The following is a 23,778-nucleotide window of genomic DNA, read 5'->3' on the forward strand; positions in this document are numbered from 1 at the left end:
AAACTCGAGACCATTATGTTAAGCCAAATAAGCCAAACTCAGAAAGTCAAGGGTCGTATGTTTTCTCCCATATGTGGAAGCTAGAGAGGACAAAGAAAACAAAGGTGTGTGTGGGAGTATCTCATGAAAATAAAGAGGAGAGCAGAAGAAAGTGACCCTGGGGAAGAGAGAAGGAGGGCGGGAGGGGGGGCACTGGACAAATTATGTTGCTATAGTGTGTGAATCTATGAATATATAATAACAAATCCTACCATTATGTACAAGTATAAAGCACCAATAAAAACATAGGAAAAAAAAGCCAGGAGGAAGTATAGCAGATTACCAAATACAGAAATAAACTTACATATTAATCTTTCATGAAACTTCTTTTGTAAATGATTCCATTCTTAAACTCTTTAAAATTTTTATCTTAAAAATTGCAAATTAATGTATTATATGGCTGTAATTTTGTGTTCTTGAATATTTTGGATCATTAAAATGTTGCCAATTTCTATATCCCTTGCAAGATATGTGGGGCTGAGACAATAGTCAAAGAAGGTGTGTGTGTTTTTGTGTGTGTTTGGTGTGTGTGTGTGTGATATGTCATGTATGAATGTATGGAGTGGGGATGGGAAAGGCCAGGATTAGAGTGAAATCCAAAGAGAGCTCTTGAGCAGGAACTGCCGGGCGGCCTTGGGGAAGCTGGGGCTGCCCACGTGCTGCTTGAGCACCTGGGTCACCACGTTGTCCAGCCAGCTGGCCCACTGGTCCAGCGAGCTCTGCTGCTGCAGGGTCAGCTTGAAATCCTGCTCCAGCCGCTGCACCAAGCTCTCCTCACACTGGCACACCCACGAGGCCTGCTCCTGCAGACAGCACAGGGACAGTGGCACCCTGTGCTGACACAAGGAGGGGGCCCAGCCACTGCAGTCCCCCAGACCTGAGCACGGCTCAGCGGGGGCCTCGGGCTGTGCCCAAGTCTGGGTTGTTCTTTATTTTTTTGGTTCTGGGCTGGAACCAGGGCCTCACACATTGCACCACTGTGCTGGGCACCCGTTGGGCCTCTTTGACATTGGCCACTGACCACTGAGCCGAGCACCTTCAGCACCTGCCTGACACTGCAGCCAGCCACGGCTGGCGCCGTGGGTGCAGAGGGTGCACAGGCCTCCTGGATGGAGGCTCGCGTCACACCGCGTCTTTGTTTTGGTTTTGTGTGTGTGTGTGTGTTCACTTATTCCACAGAGAAACTCAGGGCGGAAGTGAGGTGAACACAGAGCTGCAGCTGTCACCTGTGGTTCCTTCAGCCCAGAGGGCAGAGCCATGAGGACGGCATTAGGGAGGTGACGTGAGTGTGGCGCCAGCTCTGGGAAGCTGGGGGCGTTTGTGAGGAGGGTGAGTGAGGTGTCAGCCACAGCGCCTGGGCGGGAAAGGGGCCTGAGCCATCAAGGAACGGAGCCACCAGGGACCACCGTGGCTGGGCAGGGCTCTGACCTGGCACCGTTTCATGCAGCAGAAGCTGGGCCAGGCCCCGGGCAGGTGGGTTTGCTGTGGGCTGAAGCCATGGGACTCTTGCTTTCCTAGAGGAGGGAGGCCTAGGCCAGTGCGGGGAGGACCCTGAAGTCACGGCCTCTCTGCAACTCAGCGCCGTTCTGAGCCACACTGCGGGGACCACGTCTGAGAAAGTCACCTGCACATTGGCAAAGTCCACCCGGTTGAGGTCGCTGAGCATCTGGTTGATTTGGGAGGTGTTCTGCAGCACGGCCGGGCCGCCTGGGCCAGGTGGTTCAGGGACGTGTATCTCCGCAGAGTTTGGGCAAAGAGACTGACGACACCCACCTGCGAGGGGACAGTGTGGATCACCAGGAGCCGCAGGCCCCCGAACCAGGGCAGGAGGGGCTCTGCTCAGTTCCCTGCCGGGAGGAGGCGGCAGGAGAGGGCCCTGCTCTGCCACAGCAGGACGAGGAGTCACGCCACGCTGGGCTCAGATGGTCACACTGCAGGTGTGGCCACTTCCAGTCTCTTTGCGAGTGGGAAACGCAGACTCCTGGGCATCCCAGGCCAGAGCCCTGGGGCGTGGCCTGGGAGCGGGAATTCACAGCAGCGGCCACAGGCCACGACTCTCAGCACACCCAGCACACCCAGGGCCCAGAGCAGCACAGACCAAGGGTGGGGCGCCAGAGGCCCCTGCACCTGAGAGCTGTTTGAGAAATGCCCCCAAATGCCACGTAGTCATTCTCTTTCGCACATAGGCAAAATCTCTACCTTCTGTCGGGAGCCGCTCTGGAAATACATGCCCTGAAGTCCTGAGCAAGAGATGCTGAAGGATTTCCACCCCCCAATAACTGGGGCTTGACCCCAGCCGGGATAATGAGGTGTGGCTCCAGGGGTGGGCGTCACCCGGTGGGGTGGAGCCACACCCTCCTGTTCCTTTGCAATCCTACCACTTTGCCCTTTGGGGGATAGAATGTTCCATGGGACCTCCCCTCGGGTGTCCCTATATAAGAACATAGAATCCCAGTGCCCTCTCTCTTTCCACAGACCCCTAAGGCCAGAGAGTCATCCCCGAATTTTGAAAAGGTACTTCTGTGGGTTTCGAGCTTTCTTCGCCATTTTCTTAAGTTATTGGGATTTTAATTATCAGATTTGTGAACCCACCGAGGTCGCCGCTAGGAGAGATGGCGATGACCTTTAAAACTCAGTCTGTGGCCAGGACGGTAACGACAGGGCTATAGCGAGGAGATGGGACCTCCTCCCGTGACCACCGTGGAAACAACCCGGATAGGACACTGAGTGACGCCGGCCATGGCCCTCCCTGCCCGCACCTACGCCACACTCAGAGCATCCCCAGGGCTCCCTGAAAGGGCCAGGTGCCGCTCTTGGGCACAGTGGTCCTCGGGTTTCTGGGGAGCAGGGCAGGGAGCCCCCTCCTGCCAACCCCCGCTCCCCCACCCAGAGCACGCAGGTACTGAGGGGTCCCTGGGGCCTGTGGCTGCAGCTGTCCCCCCATCAAGGGTGGGTGCCCAGGCCCAGCCTGAGGTTACCTTGGTCTGGATGACCTGCTGCAGGAAGTCTCTCATGGCATTGGCCAACCAGCCTTCTAAGCTCTTGGCAAAATTACGGATCGCCTGTGTCAAGGTACCTGGAGACGTAAGCCACAAGGTTGACAGTGAGGAACGTGTGGGACAACGTGGGTGCAGGAGATGCCCGCCCCGGAAGGACAGCTGCGGGGGAAGGAACTGGGGCCAGGACACTTGGAGGAGGGGCCCGGGAGAGCCAGAGACGTGCCCTTTGCCACTGCCCCCCTGTCTAGGACGGTGGTTCTCACCCAGAGTGACTCTACCCCAGAGGACACTGGGCAGTATCTGGGGACATCTGTGGCTGTCTCAGTTGGGAGCTCCTGGTGTGCAGCCGGTGGAGGCCAGGGCCACAGCCCAGCACCCTGCAGCACCCAGGACCCCACCCCAGAGGACACCCAGCCCCGTCGGCGATGGCAGGGGAGACCCCGATGCATACGCCACATGCATGTAAGAATGTTCTGCCAACTTCCACACTGATGTTGGAAAAAGGGGACTATGCCCAGGACTTGAATCTTCACTGGAGGCTCGTGCTGGTCTGCAATGACCAGCTCCAGGCAGCGAGGCCACCGGAGAGAGGTGGCCTGTCTGTCCTTCCTCATCTCCTGGCAGAAAGCAGCCTGGCAGTCATCAAGACCCAGACTCGCCCTGCACCCATGACTGCTGCCAGGCTTGGCCCTAGTGCTCAGCAGCGGGCGGCCTGAGCTCTCCATGCTCCTGTCTCCCCCAGGGCCATGGGCACTCGGCCTGGGCGGGCACCACAGCCCTCGTGTGGCCTGTCATCGCCGTGGAGGGCGGAGGCCCTGGAGCAGCCCACCGCAGGGACTCACGTGTTCCTCACGTCGCCCCTCACTCTGACCCCTCATGTCCTCTGGGGCCGTCACAGGCAGAGCCTGGGGTCCCACAGTGCTGGGCAGCCTGGGGCTCCGTGCGCGCTGGTCGGGTGGGATCTGGCGGGGTGAGGTGGCCCCCAGCCCAGCAGGAGCTGTGCTTCCATCCTAGCCATCCCATGTCCACTCAGGAAATGCCCCCAACCTTACAGGGAACCTGGGACAGCAGGTGCTGGCACATCCTCAGGACTAGGGTGGTGACAACTTTACATGGCCCTGAGGCGCTGCTTCCCTCACAGTGACAGCTTGGAGCTGTGACCAAGCCACTCTCGGAGGCCATCGGGCCACTCACATGCCCTCCAGCAAATCTTCCAGAAAGCACTGAGCCTGGCCTGGCCTGCCCTGGACAGTGTCCTGACAGCTGGCAGAGCCCCTGGCAGCCACTAACTCTGACACTGTGGGCCAGGAACAAGGACAAATCCACAGGCCCTCTCGGACCTGGGAGTGTTACCTGAGGTGGGTGGGAGGGGGCGGGAGGGGCGATGCGTGCGCAGGTGACAATGGGAAGAAGAGGGAGGCAAGGAGGTGGGCCGCGAGTGGCCACTCGGGCCTCTTACTGGGGACCGGCCTCAGCACGTCGGGGATGAGGATCTCCACCAGGGCCTGGTAGAGGATGTGGTCACAGCTCCTCATCCACTTGAGGACAGGGTCGTGTTTACACAGGGAGATGAGCTTGTCCTTGGGGAGTACGGCACCTTCCGGCTCGTCGTCACTGCGGAGGGATGGGCAGGTGGGTGAGCCCTGTGGGGGGGGGGAGCTGCCCCGCCACGGGAAGACCCGAGAGCACGGCCCCGGTGAGCGGGGACAGGCCTCTGTGGGCTGGCTCCCGGGCCCTGCAGCTCAGCCCCACCCTCAGACGCGATGCTGGAGGCCACCATGGAGCACCTCTGGGTCTTCCCCAGGATCCACACTGTCCCCTCCTCTGTCTGTGGCCCATGTGACTTTTCTCACTGCAGCAGTGGGTCAAGGTCACCTCTATGTGGGATTAAGTCATGGCCACCTCTATTAAACAGTCTGATTTGAAAAGGGTCAAAATTCAACAACAGGAAGGTCTAAAAGAGGAGGTGCCTAAGACCCCATTCTTAGGGAGCTGGACATTGGTGGGTCACCTGTGGCCACCAGCAAACAACAGTCTGCAGGTTAACCCTGGCGGGCCTGTGGACTGGACAGGGGTGGCCGCTGTGGTCGGTGGGGGGTGTCACCTGGCAGGCAGGGAGATGGGGCCCTCGCTGGAGCAGGCTTTTGCGTTCCAGAAGGAGAGCCACAGCTTCTCAATGTAGTGGAACTGCAGGTTCGTGACAACGCCCAAGGTGGCCTGGGAGGGACAGCGGCTGGTCAGGTGGATGCACGCGTGAAAGCACGAATCCCCTGTGTCCTGGGAACACGCAGTGAGCAGCCATGACCACGGGAGAGGGGAGGCAGGGGACTCAGGCCTCCTGTCCCCTCGTGCCGTGCCTGGAGGGGACCTGAGGCTGCAGCCACTCCAGGGAAGGACGGGGGCGCGGGCCCATGGGGCCGGGGCCAGGGCCCTCACTGTCACCTCGCAGTGCTGTCTGTACACCAGCTGCAGGGCCTTGACGTCATGCGGTGTGACGCTCTCCTGCAGCAGCACGCCGCCCAGGTCGGGGGCCGGGAACTCCGGGAAGATGTGGGAGACGTCTGGGAGGAACAGGAGGTCAGAACCGGCCCTTAGGAAGTGGGCAACGCGCGGTCGAGAAGCCCATGTGCCGGGGATGCTCCTGGGCAGGCATCCGGGCTCCTGTATGCAGTTGGTGACTTTTATAATTTTTAGTTTTCTTGAGTACAAAATGGGGACAATACTGTCACACCCAGGGATGTTAAGTAAGCTGACCCACAAGGAGCCGAGCTCTGGCTGGGCACACAGCAAGCCCTCGAAACCTCGATTCTCAGAGATGTGGCGTGGGAGTGGGGAGCCCATGGGCACCCACAGAGCCAGCCAGGGCAGCACATGTGGGGAGACCAGTCTCGGTGGCCCCACTGTGACCTGCTGGGCACAGGCCAGGCACCAGCAGGTCCTTCTAGGAACCAGCCTAGAAGGGTCTGTCCAGACTTGAAAAAATACAAGCCTCGGGGGTCTCCAGAGTCTGACAGGGATGCCCGCAGGCCTCGGGGGTGGGGGTCCAGGCGGCAGGCCCAGGAGGGAGGGCACGCCCGCCCTGCCAGAGGCCAGAGGCTCCAGGGGAGCCAGGGAGAAAAGCCAGAGGCGGCACCCCCCCTCCCCAAGTGCAGGCTGTTTTTTATTTATTTATTTTTGTGGCCCTGGGATCGAATCCAGGGCCTTGTGGGGGCAAGCACTTGGCCCACCCAGCTCTGTCCCCAGCCCAGCTCAGGTTCTGGACAACACTTTCTTTTATCGACTCATTTTTCTGATGGTCACTTAATGCATTAATTAATTCTTTTGGCAAAACGGATCCCTTTAAAACCCCGGGAAGCCAGCCTGGGAGTTCTCCTGGGCTTCCCATTGACTGAGCAGGATCCCGAGGAAAGCGCGCCATGGGCAGAGCGCCCTCGAGTGCGTGTGCCTGGCAGCAGGACCCTGCGCTGTGCCTACCTATGTACTGCTGGTGGTGCTGGCTCTGCGCGGCCATGGCCTGCTCCAGCGTGCTGTGCAGGCTGCTGTGGGAGCTGCCGTCCCCCAGGCTGTCCGTCTTCTGCGCTGGCCGGTACCTGGCAGGGGACACACGTGCCTCCATGAGGCCCCAGCAGCGATACCTGGGAAGGCCCAAGGAGCAGGGGGCTGAGCAGGATTCAGTTTGGGTTATGTGCACAGTTTTTAACCACATTGTCAAGTCACAGACAAAAACTCCCCCTTAGCCATTTCTAAGTGCTCACAGGCTGGGCAGCCATTACCCACCAGTCTCCCGTCCCCTCTAGCCCCCGCTCCCACCCTGCTGCTTCCTCTCTCTGTGGATCCCAGACTCCAGAGACCTCTGGATGGACCCTGCGGCGTGCACTCTGTGTCTGGCTCATGTCCTCGGGTCCATCCGAGCTGGAGTGGGGTCGGTGCCCTCGTGCTCCACTGAGTGGACGGCCAGTGTGCCCACTGACTGCTGGTGACACTTGGGCTGGGTGTGCACACTCCCTCCCGTCTCTCGGTGGGTACCTGCACTCTCCCAGCTGCTATCCTATGGCCTCAAGGAAGGGTGGAGCCAGAGGGCAGGGGTGGCCTGTCCAGGCAGCTCACCCAGGGACAGGACCTGAGGAGGGAGGTCTCCCCAGACACCGTGCAGAGCAGGCAGTGCCAGAGCTGGCTGTACCTGTTCCCACTGGGCAGTGGGCAGTGGGGCGTGCCTCACGGGGAAGGACAAAGTGCCAGTTGGGTGTGGCGGACCACCTGGTGCAGGCTGTGGCTGCCCCAATGCAAGTCCGTAACCCTGTCCCACGAGAGCTGCTCCTGAAACGACACTTCCCAGAGTGGCAGGTGTCTGTCAGGGGCCAAAGCTGAACCAAGGAAGGGACAGGGTCCCTTGTGTGGGCAGAAAGGACAGGATGGGCCAGGGCTGCATTCTGGAGCCCCTCCTGTGCGAGTCGGTGCTCCTGGCCTGTGTGGGGGGCGCTGGAGAGCAGCCCTAGACCGGGGCCCAGAAACAAAGGCCCTGGGTCGAGTCTGCATCCTGTCTGTGGCCGAGCCACCACTCGCTGCCCCGCAGCGTCACCAGAGTCGGCAGGCCTGCGTGGTGAAGGGTTTGCCTTAAAGGCTGGCGAAGTGTGCGACACACAGAGAAGAGACCATTCCAGAAACGACTGGCCGTCCCAGCCCCCAGGGAGCAGTGGCCTCCGCGGGGAGGCCCCCTTCTCCGGGCGTGGGTTTGCTGCGCCGTTTCCCCTTAAGATTGAGAAAGTGAAGAGTGTGACTCTGACTCTGAGACTCTGGGAAGGGCTGAATGATGGAGACCGCGACAGGATCGGTGGTTGCCAGGGCTGGGAGAGGAGGGGACACCAGGGCGGGGAGGCCGTGACACCCCTCTAAGGCTGTCGTGGTGGAGACGTGTGGCTGGACACAGCACAGCAGATGAGCCTGATGCGGACCGCGGGCCCAGTGACCACGACGCATCAGAGCAGGCCATCAGTGGGGGCTGTGGGGGACAGCGGTGGGAACTCTCTCTACTCCCACTGAATGTAAGGGAAAGTCAGGGGCTGGAGACACCTGGCTGCTGGAGGCTGCTGGCCTCACGGAGGCACTGGGCAGAGCTGTGAGTCCTGGTGCCCTGGATACTAGAGCAGGGTGGTCAACAGAAGCCCCTGGCCCACAAATGTCACCTTCAGGAAACTGCCCTCCTAGCTCTCCAGGGGGACACAGCCTGACACCCTCAGCTTGGGGACATCACCCACCTGGGCTTCTGGTGCAGGGGCTGCTGCCGCATGGCCATGTACTGCGTGTCCTCCTGCAGCCAGTTCAGCGGGGAGTCTGGCTTCAGGCGGATGCCATAGTAGTGGTACTTGGAGTTGCCCCTGGAGCAGACGGCCCAGGCTCAGTCCCTGCACACCTCAATCTAAAGGTGGCTCCTCACGGCCCTCTGCGTTTTCTAACCCGTGTGAGCAACGTTCACGGGGCATTCTCACCCCGGCCCCTGGTGGCAAGTCCCCTCTTTTTTAGTATAATAAAGGCTCTGAGAAGTCCTGCAGGAAGCAATCCAGGCCAGCCTGTCTAACCCCCACGCCCCCTGGGGACCGTCATTATTAACAACTCGTTATGGGGAAAATGATGACCAGAGGGCTTTAAATAATTTTGTTAAGGGGACCAGAGAGCTGCACGGGACCTAGAATTGGCCAACAGGTGGAGCTGTGCAGACTTTCTGGCTCCTGAAGCCACGCTCCGGAGGCTGGGGACAGGCACCCTGGCTCTTTCTAGAAGAGGTGTGTGCTCAGCTGGGTGGAGACAGGCAGAGCTGGCTGTGACCCCGAGGCCCAGGGCCTGTCCTTCCCCCGGACTCTGCTCTGCTCTCTTGGGCCCCTGCCGCTGCCAAGCCTCGCTTGCCACAGGGTCTCCTTATGGATGCTCCAGGCCACTGGCTTGGAACTGGCCAGGCGGCCTTTTCTGCTGGTAAGGGGAGCTGCCCGGCTGGGGGACAAGCCCACCGCCTGTGGCATTCCATGGCAGCTGCTGGCCCGGGAGAGGACGTGGGAGAGGCCATGGGAGGTGGGCAGGCATCCAGAAAGGGCAGATAACCTGGGGCTGCCTCCCACAGCAAAAATAAAAGCTTGCGATTATGAGGAATTTCAAACAGAAAGAAAACCTCAACCATCACTGGCTTCTAAAGGAAAAAATGGGGCCACGGCTCCAAGTCCACCCGGCGGGGCTATAGGTCAGGGTACCTCTGCAGGAGGTTTCCCCCCAGGTGCCAAGAAGCCCATTTCCAGAAAAAGGAAGAGGGGAGGACGTGGGTGGTCAGACACCCGTGGCCTGGGCTCCTGAGACCCACCTGGTCCCCAGCCGCCGGGTCCGCAGCCCCATGAACACGGAGCGGATCAGCTTCCCGAAGGACGCGGCGTTCACGGGGTCCAGCTTGTGCTCCTGGCAGTGCCGCAGGTAGTGGCTGTACAGGGAGCTCCTGGGCAGGCTCACACCCTCGGCCGTCTCGTAATTGTCCAGCAGCCACTGGAGCTGGAGAGAGACGCGTGGCTCTTCAGAACCCAGGACCCAGTGCCACGTGGACTTGGGACTGAAGGGCCTGCTCTCCCTTTCCGAGAAACCGCCAGGGCCCACGCCACCCTGGCTGCCAGGGCTGAGTCCTCTGGGCCATCGGCAAATGGCTTCTTCTCCTTGGTCCATTCGTCCCCTGCTCGGCCAACCCCGCTCTTGGGCTCCTGACTTACGCGTTGCGATGGCATGTGACCCAGAGAGAGATGAGGCCTCACGGTGGCTGGCTCCACCACGCAGCCCCACCATGGGCCCTCAGCGCACAGGACAACAGGCAGTTCTGAGGCCACAGAGCGCGGGCAGGTGGGGCGGAGCCTGCACCCTGGGGCACACGGTGACAAGACTGCGATGGAGAGGCCCCATGAGGCCCCACGCCCGGCCTGCATGGAGCACGGTTACTCCAGCTCGGTCTGTGCAAGACACCACAGGGCAGAAGCTGAGGGCGCTGCTAGGGCCAAGGGGAAGGGCCAGCCCCAGAGCTTTGCTGCCTCTGGGCAGGCGCAGGGGCACAGCGCATCCCCTCCCACTCAGCTCTGCAGGTCAGAAGCCTCCTTCCTGAAGGGACCCCACACAGCAGCCACCTCACCAAGTGTCTTGACGCTGCCCAGAGGCCAGCGAGCCAAAGCCAAGGCGCAAGGATGGAGCTGTGAGGGGGAAGAGGCCTTGACCAGGCCTGTCCCAGCCGCCCTCGGGGACCTGAGGGCCCCGGCCGCCCTGCCTGGGGTGGGCAGTGCTGCCTCCCAGCCCCCCGCGGCACGCACTGCTGACCTGCAGGACCCATGGTGGAGTCTCCCCTGCACTCTGCACTGCCTGCCTTGCCCCTGCCCACCTGCCCCCTCAAGGTCCTTCCTTCTCCATCCCTGGGGCTGCCCCCCGCCTCCTGCAGGTGGTGAAGACATCGGAGATCCAGCAGACGGAGCAGAGGCCTCAACAGAAAGGCAGCCGCCAAGAAGTGGGTGACAGGGGAGCTGCTGGCCAGACTGGGCCAAGTGCAGGCTCTCTCTCATCCTGGGGGATGGGGAGCCTGGGCCTCTGTGCTGGAAGCAGGGCAGGAGGGTGGCCAGTCCTGCCCCAGGGGCCCCAGGCCCTATGCAAACGCAGGGGCTTCCGGGCCTCTCCACTGCCACTTGCTCTGCAGGTCAGCAGAACCGGGGGCCATCTCTCCCTGCTGTCCCCACAGGCCTGCCTCCCACAGCCTGGATGTGGATCCCCGTGTGGCCTTCTGTGGTCTGCAAGGTCCCCTTCCCTGGCTGTGACCACTGGTGACTAATTAGCAGCTGTCCATCTCATGTGTTCAGTGTGGGTGCTGTGGCCCTGGGGAGGAGGGACTCAGGCCCTCATCCAAGGAAGGGAGGTCGAGGATAGGTGGCGGTCAAGGGCTGAGGCCTGTGAGCCGGGGCAGCAAGAAGGGCCCAGGAGGACAGCGTCTTCCTCACCTCCTGGGGCTTCACTTCCGCAGCCCCGTGCTGACTGCTGGCCTCCCCACACCCCTGCCCACCCTCTGCTGACACCATCGGTGGCAGGTGCCTGTCTCTGTCCCAGAGTCTCTCTGACCAGGGCCTCCTGAGCCCGGTCACTCCATGTGATCTTAGGATAGGGCCACACTGTGCAAGCGAGTCCAACTGAACCTCTGAGGCTCTGCCCTCTTACCTCTCAGGGCACAGCCCTGCTCTGCACACCAAGGCGGCCACAGTGACCACACTGCACTCCCCATCCCCCCGTGTCCCCTCCAGGGAGGAGGCAGCACACGCAGGGATGGGAGGGTGGCCAGCGTGGAAGCCACTTCCCTCAGGCCACCAGATGTTGCCCGCGTGGCCAGGAGCAGTGGCGGCGTGAATGTGTTCTCATCCGCCTCCCCTCGTCTCCCAGGGCCTGGAGCCCTGGAATCTTACTCGCCTCCTGTCCAGGTTTGGCCTGTGCCTGTTGACTGCTCGTCTCCCCTGGGCACGCAATCCCCAGGGCAGGGATGAGATAGCTGTCCCTGTTTGTCCCCCAGGACTCTGAAGACATCTGAGAATGACAGCCAACACAGATCACCTGGAGGAATGAGGATGGGTTGCCTGGCTGGGCAGTGGCCACACCTGTGACCCCAGTGGCTCGGGAGGCCAACAAGGAAGGAGGATCAGGAGTTCAAAGCCAGCCTCAGCAAAATCAAGGCGCTGAGCAACTCAGTGAGACTCTGACTCTAAATAAAATACAAAATAGTGCTGGGGATGGGGCTCAGCGGCTGAGCCCCAAGTTCAATCCCTGGTACCACCCCCCCCCAAAAAAAAACCCAAATAAAAACAGGGGTGCCTGAACAGAAAGGGGACAGAGCCAGCAGACAGCGTCTGGGTACTGAGGCCAGGGGAAGTTCTTCTGTGTCACCCCACGGTGGGGAGCAAAGGTGCACTCTCAGGTCGTTCTCTGGGGTGGCGGGAGCCAGGTCCAGCAGTCCAATGTCCTGAGGCTGAACACGTCAGCCAGTCGGGCAGGAGCCCAGTGGGGATCCGGCTTCTCAGCTCCTGGGGAGCAGGTATCATGGGGGCCGTCTGGAGGGCACTGCACGCTGGCCTGGGAGCACCAGGCTCGTGCCAGCTGGACACAACTGCTTCACACATCAGAGGAGAGGCTTGGCAAGAGGAGCCTCTGCCCCTCACCCCCGACACGTAGATGAAGGCGGAGCCCCTGCTGGGGTCACTGTGGGTGCTGACGTCAAAGGGTGTGTGGTTGTTCAACAAGCCTCTGGGGGCGCGGCGCAGGCAGAGGCAGCTCCGCGTCGGCAGGGTGGGCCCTTCTCCCAAACGAGTGACGGCCCTTTCTCTTCCGTCTGGTGGCCTCCTGGCGGGCAGGCCAGGCTGCGCTCTGACCACTTACAGACTCCGCCTGGCTACACCTGGGGGACTGTGAGTGGCTGTGGTGCCCAGGCTGCAGGTCAGGAGCTGGGGACCAGCATCCAGCACCCCCGTCGGGCCCAGCAAGAGCCCCGTGAACTCATCCTCCTGACTGGGCCTGCCTCGCCCGCCACAGAGGTCCCCCTCCTGGCCTCAGGTGACTTGGCATGCTCAGGAGCGGACAGGGCTGGACAGATGGCCTTGCAGGTTCTGGGTACTGTGTGGTCGGTCTGGGCTGTGCTATGTCCACATCAATGAGACGTGGAGAATGCTTTCCAAGAGCACGTACTCATGGAGCCCTGCTGGCCCGTGGTGCTCGCCGCTTGGCCAAAGGTTAAACGCTGCTTTTTATGGAGAACCCGAGCACTAAGCTCGCCCTGCGGCTTTGGGCTCTGCAGCCACAACCCCTGTGGAAGGGTGTCCCTCCTTCAAAATGGGAAGGCAGGGCTCACGTCCACACTGCACTCAGCCCACCCCTTGTGCTCCAGGGCTCTTGTTCCCACTATAGCCACTTGTTCCTCACCAACTGGACACGCTTGGAGAGACGTGCCCTTTGACTTCCTTGTTGTGCAAACACCACTGCGTGCAGGTGCATGTGGGAGAGGGCACACCTGGTATGTGCCTAGGCTGCATGGCACACACAGCCCTGTAGTCCTATTGCCCCAAGTGTCGCTCTGCCATTCGTGACTACATTTGGGGCGAACGCAGCCGAGGCTGGTCCTGACTGGCCGAGTGAGGTCTTGCTGGGCCACACGCCATAGCTTGGGCAGCCTTTCTGAGCCCCAGTGATTGGACACCCTCCTTCCTTTTCACCCACTCATTGACTCTCCACTGCCCATGGACTCAGGCCAGGCCCTGTTCTGGGTGCTGCAAGCTGACCACAAGCAAATATGCAGCACCCCTGCCTTCCAGAAGCAGCCATTTTAGGGCCGAGACCCACAGTAAGCAAGAAAGATGTACAGAATGAGGAATGGTGTGACGTGCTGTGAGGGCAAGGGAGGGCAGGGGAGGGCAGGAAAGTTCCCTGAGAAAGCACCCAGTAAGAAAGGGCGTGAGGGTGAGTGGGCCGCCGTGGGGAGCAGCATTCTAGGAGAAGGGCACAGCCTGCACCAAGACCCTGAGGCAGGGCGAGCCTGGCACCTGGAGGAGGAGCCAGGAGCCCCAGTGACTCAAGTAGAGGGAGGGAGGGGGAGCGAGGGAGGCCAGGAGGCCAGGAGGCCAGGAGGGGACGGCGGATCATGCCGGCACTTGTGGACCGTGGGGAGGGCTTGGGCTTTGACCCCAGCGAAGGTGGGAGCCATGAAGGCTTCTGAGCAGAGCAGTGCTGTATCCACCGCAGGCCCCGGTGGCTGCCGTGAGAGAGACTGGAGCTGGCGAGGCTGGCAGGGAGTGGCCGGGGCAGACGGTGGTGGGGGTGGTGCAGGGGAGGCTCTGACTCTGGACCTTCCCTGAAGGGGGCTGGAGAGCACTGGAGGCAGGCGTGGAGGAGGAGGGCAGCGGGGGCCAGGGGCTGAGCACCTGAAGGCACTGTTCCTGCCTGAGGCAGGACGGGGAACCAGGGTGGCGGTGGGGGGTCCAGGCCCAGCTCTGGACGGGCCAGAATCTGGTTCGAGCAGTGGGTGAGGGTGGAGTCGGGGAGCCGGCGGGCGGCAGAGTGGGCGGCAGGAGCACTAGTCACTGCCAGGAGCCTGTCACGTTGGCGGGAAGCAGGCTTTGGACAAGGGCGCTGCCCGAGCTGGGACCCGGGGACAGGGCCAGGCCTGGTGGGAGGTCGTGGGGCCCCTCTCTTATCCACACCTGGCCACGAGGGGAGTGGTCCTCCTGCACCGGGCTCCCACCAGGCCGAGCTTCGAGGCCACAGGCCCGACAGTGCCACCCACGGGTCACGGACTGCGTGCAGACACACCCCATGTTACAGCAGGGCAGCGGCTCCCACAGGCACCCCGTGGCCAGGCAGAGCCTGGCCCGCGGGGTACAGCTGCCATTATGCCAGCCCACACCTGGACACCAGGAGGCAGCTAAAGGACCTTTGATTATTTGTTTCTTGATTTAAAACACAAAAGCCCAATGATCAGAACCACCCATCTAAAGCCCTCCCCCTTCCCCGGGGTGTGGAAACGCTAACAGCACATCTTATTGGACAGGGATGGCTTTGCTGTGGGGTCCCAGTGTCAGCTGGCCACGGGGACACAGCCCCTGGAGGGGCCGCGCTTCCTGTGCTGTGGCAGCCCACGGCAGCTGCTCAGTGGTGCCTCCTCCTCTGCCTCTTCCCTGCACAAAGGCTGCTCCCTGTTTCATGCCCTGCCCAGTGGGGCCCACCTGGGCCGCCTCCTTTGGGGGTGCTATGCGGTTTGGTTCTGCCTGGATGTACTCTTCCTGTGGGGGGCAGCGGGCAGCTCCCAGGTGCCCATCTGGGTCTGGGAGACGCTGCTTGTCTGACTCAGGCACCAAGGAAGCATGGCTGTAGGCGCGCCAACCAACCAGCTCCTCTGGCAGCCCCCGGGGGGCCTGGGCACACAGAGGGCACTGGGTGTGGCCTCCGCACTTCCCACTCCTGCCCTCCAGTGCTGGGCTCCTCAGGGTGTTTCCCCTCTGCTTTGCTTGGTGCTGACCTGGCTAGCACCCTGCCCACAGCAGACGGTGACTGGTGTCACTGTGTGGCAGCAGAACACAGGCAAGGTCTTGCCACTGGTGAGGCTCCCTGACCTGGCCAGGATCCTTGAGGGAGTGATTGCTGCGAGGCCACCAGAACATGGGCCCGTCTCCCCAGGCCGCGCTGCCCAGGAGCTGGGCTGACACCCCCCCCCCCCCCGAGCACTTCTAGAAGGCCGCTGCCCACCACAGGAGCCATCCCAGCCCAGGCAGCCCGGGGAGGCCGTGGTGAGCGCGTGTGGCCTGGCGGAGGACCTGGCAGAGGACCTGGCGCACAACGGGCCAGCTTAGCTGCCCCTGTCCTCTGGCGCTCTGGCTGGCCAGGTCAAGATCCAGGCTGGTTCACTCCTGCCCAAGCCAGCGTCTGTGGACCACCGCGGAAGAAGGGACCCAGGGCAGATCCCCACCGGGGCACCGCCAGGCAGAGTTCTCTGCTGGGAAAGTCAACTCAGAACCATGCTGGAGGGAAGCAGCCCATCTTCCCATGGGAGCCAGAGAGTCACCCAGCAGCCAGGATGCCTGGCTCGCTGGCCACCTGTCAACCTCCCACGACACACGCCCACCCGCCTCCGCAGCGCTCTCTCCTCCAGGCCTGCAGGTCACTGCTGCCCACCGGCTCCTCGCCTGTGCCCTTCCGCTCAGCATTCCACCCTCTAGGCCCTGTCCAAGGCAGGACATCGTCCAGGGCCACCTTCCACTCCCCCTGCAGGGGGTGGGTGCTGAGCTGGGGCCTTTTCTGTTTCTATTTGTGCCTGAGCCCCTGGCAGAAGGACACATGGTTCTTGCCTATAGTGACAGGCCTCTGAGATGCTCCGGGGGCTGCCTGGAGCCACTGGCCACACCTGCACCACCCACAGACCCAGCTTCGGACGTTTCTCTAGATGCAAGGAAGTCCTGAGTCATGGTCAGTGGGTTTGACCAAAGGTCAAACTTTTTCCCTTTGAAGTTGTGTTCTCAGGAAAAAATCCTGTCCAGCGGCTGACAGCCAGAGGCATGCTCTGAGCTCAGGGGCAGGGGTCAGCTCTAAAATGCCACACCCCCTTCCCACTCCGGGCAAACCTCCGGGAGCATTTGAAGAAAAGTAAGAGGGGCCCCTGTAGGGACAGGCTTCCCTCCTAACTGTCCTGCCATGGAGCACTAAGCCAGCCCCTCCTTCAGGCCTGGCCAGCCACACGGCTGCCCAGGCAGGGATAGTCAGGGCCTCCTGGACTGGCCTGAAGTCCATTTCCTCCCCAGGGGCAGCGGAAGAGGAAAGCCCATGGAGCTAGAGTCAGCAGGAATAACTTGCTTTACACTTTTCTCCAATCACCATTTCTGCAAAGAGCTGACCCCAGGAACAAGAGCTAAGAGTCTCTGCGGCACTCCTGTCCCTCTTTCTACAGCTTATTTTAGGGTCATTTCCTTTTTGATTTGGCACACTGCGGCTTACCTTCCAGGCACTGCTGGAGTCTCCAAGCTCAGTAGTGGCTGGCCCCAGGGAAGCCCAGGCCGCGTGCCACCAACAGGTCCCTCTATTTCGCAGTGCTGGGATGAACCTGGCCTCCCACGTGCCAGGCAGGCGCTCCCCCGGGGCCGCACCCCAGCGCACGTCCCTGGCTGTGGGAGGTGGCTTGGCTGGAACTGTGTTCTGACCCCCCCCCTCCTGGCACTCTTCAGATGTCACCTCACTATTTGCTTTTAAAGGGTCTGGAGAGCTGCGAGCAGAGCGGGCGGAGCGGGCGAGTGGGCAGAGCGCAGGCGGACACACACTTACATGGCTGTTGAGTAAGCCATGTTGAGTAAGCTGCTTTTTTGGAGGTTTTCAATCGCCATTTCAAGCTAAAGAAAATGTGCAGAAACAAAACAAAACAAAACAAAGTGGAAGGAAAAAAAGGAGATGAGATGGTTAGCATCAGCCCCGACCTGCCTTCTGCCAACACCCAAACTCTAGCTCCTCCGACTTCAGGGAGAGGCTCGACCCAGGAGGGGAGGTCCGTCCACAGTGGCGAGCAGAGCTGAGGCCACCTCCTGCAGCACATGCACCAGAGCCTGAGGGACAGGAGCAGCGGAGCCGCACCCCGCAGCCTGGTGCGGCATCCGGACACAGCCCTGCACGTGCGCATGCAGACCAGATTAATACACAGCCACAGAGGAAGTGTCAGCAAAGCCAGCGTCGCCGTCCCCACACGCCTCCCCCACCACATCTGCTGCTTGGGAGGGTCAGGTAATCGCACGAGGGTGGATGGCCACGCTGACATCTGGGCCAGCCCAACTGGTTGCAAAGCCCAGATCTGGATGCTTTGTGAAAATACCAACGAGGCCAGAGACACAGGCCCTGCCAGGCCCTGGGCCCCTGCAGGCCCAGAAGTTGACCCCTGACCACCTACGGATCCATGCTGTGCAGAGAGGGAGGCGTGGAGGACAGACCTGCGGGAGGGCCTGGCTACTGTGAGGGCTTCCTGGAGAAAGTGGTCTTCCTGGGGCTCTGAGGCCAGGCGGTGGGCACGGGGGACAGGAATGTGCTCAGAAGGACAGGAGGGAACACCAGCCGTGCACAGTTGCCACCACATTTACACGTTTTGAATGTGACCTCGATTCCTATCTGGAAATTGGGTGTTTAGAATCTGCTGTGGCCACCATGACAGGCAGGGGGCTACGAGGAAGGGCAGGAGCCCAAAGCTCCTCTCCACCCCTGGAACAGCTGGGAAGGCAGAGGCCTCAGCGTCCCTGGGAACAGCAAGAGGGTGGACTTCAGGGAGGGGTCCTGGGCTGGGGGAGGCAGCAGGCATGTCCCTTGCCCAATCTGGACCACTGTGCTTCTGCTTTCTGTCATCAGTGACATGTGCTACCAGCCGGAGAGGATACCACGGTCACCCTGAAGGTGCCATGGAGCAGCAGAGAAGGCGGAAGGCGGACTTCCCCACCCCTCAGCCCCAGGCACAGCAACCAGGAGGCACACCACCTCGATGGCAGTGGGAAGGCACAGAGCTCCTGGGCCTGGAGCCAGCCTGACCTGTGCTGGGCCCGAGTGGCTCTACCCACCCTGTCCACCCTCGGGAAGTGGCCCTGTGGGGCAGGGTGGCCTGTGCGTGCCCAGCACCAGGAAAGAGGTCACACATCTTCCTGCAGGCGGCCTTCCACGTTTTACTCTATTGTCTCCTCTGTACTATTAAAGTCGCGTGGCACCCTGCCCCACTAAAGGAGCTCTTTAAAAGAGTTAAATCTATCAATATTTCCCATTTTAAGAATTGTGAAGGGAAATTTAAAAAGTATCTATTAATTCATTTAAAAATAATAAGCCCATCACTGGTTAACATAGATAACCCTTTAAAATGAAGAATAGCTGTATTTTCCAAAGCACATGAGAAGAAAGGCTCGTTTCTGTCTCCCCAAGTCTCTCTGCAGCTGAGTAGAAAACGAGCTCCATGCCCGCATCTGCACTGTCACATCTGATGTTAATTTTTTAAAAAAAAATTTAAATATATTTTTAGTTGTTGATGGACCTTTATTTTATTTTTTTGTTTATATGTGGTGCTGAGACTCGAACCCAGTGCCTCACACATGCTAGGCAAGTGCCCTTCCACTGAGCCACAGCCCCAGTCCACAGTCTGCTGTTTGAGATGCGCAGCCCTAAGAGAAACATGACTTGCTTTATGTTCCAGGCAATCCTGGACATCTTTACTTGATGCTACACCAAACTGCGACAGTTTCTTACAGAGCTCTGGTATCCTCTCTGGCTGGTACCAGATATCACTGATGACAGTGTGGAGGGCAGTGACAGTGACTGGGAGACCAGTGTCTGAGATTGGGGTCCCTGATGACTTCATGGCTGTGGCATGCTTGGTGACTGGGAAAGTTTCTGTGCCAAGGTGTGGGATGCCTGGTTGCTATGGCAATGCTCTCCATGGGGACACTCTGTTGCTAGAGTCTTATCAGCTTTGACCTTGCTCTCAGGCACACAGCTCCTGGGAATGAAGGAATTTCCTTGCTAAGATAACCACAATGGTTTGTCAGTTCTGCTGCTCTTGAATCTGCCTGAGAATTAGTAACTTTAAACAGTGGACTTTCTTGAGAGCTGCACAATGCTCCTAACATTGCACATTGAAACTGTAGAATGTAACTGTTACTAACTCTGTAACTTTCATGAGTACAAAGATTCATGCTTGCATAGTCTTTAATCTGCTTAATGAGACATATAATAAAGATTGCTGGTGTAATTCTTTAGACCTGCTTCCCCATCAGAGAGCAGTGCTCCACCAGATCCCAGCTTTATCTTCAAGATCTGCGTGTGTGACTCTTTATTTTTTCTAATCTCCCTTCACCCCTTGCCAGAATCTGCTAGTTTGGCTGCACTGGTCAGTTGCAGCACTCCAGTATGGAACCTGACACCATATCAAGAAGCTCTTCACACTCAAGCATGTTACAAAATGCAAATGACATCAGTGAGAAAGGCGGAGTAGAGCAAGGACCAGGTCTCCACCAAAGTCCTGAATAAATGGGCAAACCCCACTGTACTCAACTTTATCCACAGTCTGGAAATTTTAAAAAGTTTATAGCAACCAGGTGGATCCTTCACCAAGAAATAGCTGAAACTTGGCCTGTAAGGGAACCTCTGTGACATCACTGGCTGACCAAATGGAAATCCCAGTGGCCTCCATGACAGCATGCACAGATTTCACAAAAGCGGTCCAGGAAGCCTGATAAACAGTCCACAACAACTACACAGCAATGATAAACCCTGGAGAGGACAGCAGATCCAAAATCCAGAGTTGCCCCCTTATTTATTTATTTTTATACCTTTATTTTACTTATTTATGTGGTGCCTCATACACACAAGGCAAGTGTTCAACCCCTGAGCCACAACCGCGGCCCGAGTTGCCCCTTTTAACATTAAAGATGTCCAGTCCTCCACAGAAATCTACAAGGTGCACAAGCCAACAAGACAGCACGGCCCACGCACCGACAAAAAGGGAACCAACAGAGCCACCTGGGGAAGCCCAGACATTGTCTTTATGACTCGAGGAGTTTAAAGCTACTGTATGTGCTCCAAGGACTCACAGAGACCAGGAGAACGCGGTCTTGCCACAGAGAGAATAGCCATAAGGAGGCATTACAAAGAGGAACCAAACTGAAATCACAGACTTGAAAATCCATTGGAAGATACGATGGTTGGAAAGCCTCATATTTGATGAAAGACATGAATACACACATCAAAAATCTCAATAAAGCTTGGGATACAGCATATCAAGACCTGGCAGGGATGGCAGAGAGAATGAGCTTCCAGAGCCCCCCAGACAACTGACCAACATCCCACCAGCTGTCTCACAGTAAGCCTGGGGGCTTCTCTGGGCCCCTTCCCCTTGGGCCTGGAGTGGTAATGAAGGAACGGGCTGCCACTCTGGAAGCATGGAAGTCACTCTTTCTCCGAGCTCATCAGTGTGTGAAAATGAACATTCTACTTCTAATAACCCCACTGAGCAAGCCTCCTAGGGAGGGTCCCTCTGCCACAGTCCAGTGTGTCTCTAGCTGACAAGGGCATCACCAGGCTGGGTTTGCCAGGATTTGTACTGGGTGACGGGGCCCTGCCTCCCGGGAGAGTCATCAGCAGTGGGAGTGGACAATGGTCCCGAAGACCCAGACAGGAGACCAGAGAGACAGGGGCCTGCTGTTAGACTCGCTGCAGCTGACCATCTCTTCAAAACTACAGCTTAGCCACGCTACCATAAAAGGAGCTAATAAAAGTTTAAATATGTTATGAGCAGAGCCCTCAAGATTCTTTATTAAAAAATTCAGAATGTTTTCACAGGAGGAGGGACAATTGGAAGATAAGGGCAGAGGGACAAATCTTAGAATTAGGTTAGAAAAGGGAAAAGCTGGACATACTGGTCCAGGTGGGAGGGACCCGTGGGGCTCGGGGCTGAGAGGGTGACAGGCATTCTTGCTCTGCCTGTCTGCACCTGCCTGGCCCAGGAGGTGTTGGTGGGGGACCGGTGTGCAGCCTTTCAGGTTCACCTGGGCACTTCCACATTCGCCTCCATGTCTGGTCACTTTGGCTACTTGAGTTCAGAGTTCAGTGCTCCACGGCCTCCTTCCAAACCAGCCCAAACCAGCTGTGGTGGCCCGGATCCCACACGGCTGACTTCTCAGTACCCCCTTTGCAGATGCCAGATTCAGCATTCAATCCAGGGTTGAGGTGAGGTGTCAAGAGGCAGGACAAGGTGGGACCCTTGAGGGACCAGGGCTCTCCCCTAGTGACTGGACTAGCCACTTGTGGGTTAGCGGTCACCTTCAGAGTGGGTCTGCCACCAGGGCCTGTTTGGTTGGATCTCATGCTCTCTCTGCCCTCACCAGGTGACATCCTGTATCATGCCGGTTCTCTGCCAGCATGAAGGCCATCCCCAGATGTGGGACCTTGACCTCAGACCAAAACTGTGAGCCCAAACGAACCCCATCTGTGGTCCCGAGTTATAAGCAGCAGAATATGGAGTAAGAGCCAAACAGGAAACTTTGGTGCATGTGTGGTGGGTGTGACGGGTGGTGGCCAGGGCCAGCTGGGTGTTGGAAGCAGGTGGCTGCCCTGATGACACAGGTGAAGGTCACTCCAGGTGACGTCATGGCACATCTCAGGCTGGGTCCTGGAGAGCTGGCATCCAGCAGTTCAGGCCAAAAATAGCGGCTCTTTTCTTTTCTTTGGAGGTGCTAGGGATGGAACCCAGGGCCTGGCACGTGCCAGGGAAGTGCCCACCGTGAGCCACACCACAGCCAACTGTGAATACTGGGGTCGAGGACAAGTTCTGAAGAAGACCCTGAGTGTCCTGCAGGCTGGCCGCCACGGTCCCGGCTCTTCTGTACATAACAACTTCCTCACGCAGGTAGGAAGAGGGCAGGGTGGACTCACAGGGATGCTGCACATGGGAGCCAGGTCCTCAGAGCTTCAGAGAGGTTCTGCTTACAGCTGAGGCAGCGGAAGGACCAGTGTCCCCAGCATTCTCTCTCTGGAGGAGCCTGTCCTGCCATCTGCCATGCAGGGCCACCCAGGAGTCTCGGAAGTCAGGATGAATCCCTGAGGGAGGCTGCTGGGCCTCTCTCCAGTTTCTGGTTAATCCCAACATCCCGATATACTCTGCCAGGACTGTGATGGCGACTGGGACTCCTGGGCAGGACACGGCCCAGATGTGCACCTGGCACACCAGGACACCCTGAAGAGAGACTGCAGCCCCTCCTGCTCGTGGCCAGACGGTTCGACTCTAAGCCCCTTTGTCCTCGCCAGCCCCCAGGAGCCCTGTGGGGGACTGTGGTCTGGCGTGGTCTCGTGTATGGTCTCTGGGTCCTCCTCAGACTGCAGTGTCCTGCATCCTTCCCTGGACAGAGCCCTGGGCTGAGGCCTCCGTGAGAGCACCCCCTCAGGTAGCTATTGGGCTCATGTGGCTAAAAAAGGACATCAGAAAGTTTCCACCCAACACTAACCATCTAGGCCATCAATGTGCCACCAGGTGGCCAGTCACAGGGGCTGCAGGTGGCCCTGCTTCAGTCTCCAGACTATTTTCAGGATTAATTTAAAGTCTCGTGACACAAACCCTGAGGTGAACGATCGGCAGGCGTCAGGGTCAGAGCGGAGCCTGGGCTTCTGCTGCTTCTCGGGGCTGTCCCTCGCTCCTTGGATCTCGGTGCTGTCCTCATGAGGTGTCTCCATGCCAAAACAAGTCAAGGGACGACGCAGTGTGGGCGGTAGTGGGGCTCTGATTCTCAGCTGGGAGATGGAACCCACGGTGACTGGAGGGACACGTGGGAGAGGGAGGGAGAGACCACGCCTGCTCCTAGGTTTCTAATTGGTTTAAAACTTCAATTATTCCAAAGCAACTGGGACAGCTGTGGACCTGGGAGGCAGGTCCCAACAGCACTCCGGCTTCCACAGGGCTGCTGGAGAGGGCACCCCGAGGCTGCTCATGGGGGGACCGTGGCCCCAGCCCGTCCTACTATACAAGCTGGTGCCTGTTCCAAGGCCAAGCCTGCCCCATGCATGGATGTCAACGCAGGCTGCGAGGAGAGGTTCTAGTCAGTAAATCCCAACAAGTCAATAAATCCCAATAAGTCCCTCCCAGCCTGTCTTGAGGCACGCCTGGCCCCCGTGGCCACCCAGGCTCTGGCTGCTGATGGGGCTGGGCACGAGCTGGTACACCTTGGATGAGCAGCAAGCACATCCCAGTGTCACAGCCCCTAGGAAGCAAGTGACTTCTCTCCAGGGCAGGGGGCCAGGGCCGTGCCTGCCCTCAGCACTGGGTTCTAGGAGTCACTCAGAGGCAGGAAGAGAGAGGACAGCAGACTCAGAGGCCTCATTGAAGTCAGGGTAACCCACAAACACCCAGACCAAGGGAACAGGGACAAGACCAGACTGTCACTTTCTAGTTGAGGAGATTAGCCTCACACCAAAATAAGAAGGCATTGCCTAGGTGACAGTCCGTCAGGGCGATCCCTCCTTCACACTGTGCAGGAGGGAGACGGTGACCCTGTCAGCTGAGAACGAGCGTCTCACAGAATTCTACGTCTGTTCAAAGAGACACCCAGAAACTAGCAGTAGAGGCCCCGGGAGGACCTAGGAGTCAGCCAGGCTCAGCAGCAGGCCCGAGGCTCCAAGGCTCCCGAGGTTGCCGGGCAGGACACCCGGGCTTCCA

The 23,778-nt window shown here is 59.2% G+C and overlaps 1 protein-coding gene across 1 annotated transcript; it reads right to left on the reverse strand.

Moving 5' to 3' along the window:
* Window positions 1-623: 623 nt before the first annotated feature.
* LOC308635065 (DNA-binding protein RFX2-like) lies at window positions 624-17,676 on the reverse strand (the record flags this gene model as incomplete). The annotated part of the gene is given in 13 exon segments (XM_081269326.1): window positions 624-842; window positions 1,664-1,737; window positions 1,740-1,812; window positions 3,018-3,115; window positions 4,498-4,652; window positions 5,143-5,255; window positions 5,481-5,599; window positions 6,513-6,628; window positions 8,294-8,413; window positions 9,385-9,566; window positions 16,881-16,915; window positions 16,918-16,945; window positions 17,236-17,676. Coding segments are annotated over 13 exon segments (1,773 nt in total).
* Between the last annotated feature and the right edge of the window lie 6,102 nt (window positions 17,677-23,778).

This window comes from Spermophilus citellus (assembly GCF_964194105.1).
Source record: "Spermophilus citellus genome assembly, chromosome: 16".
NCBI lineage: Eukaryota > Metazoa > Chordata > Mammalia > Rodentia > Sciuridae > Spermophilus > Spermophilus citellus.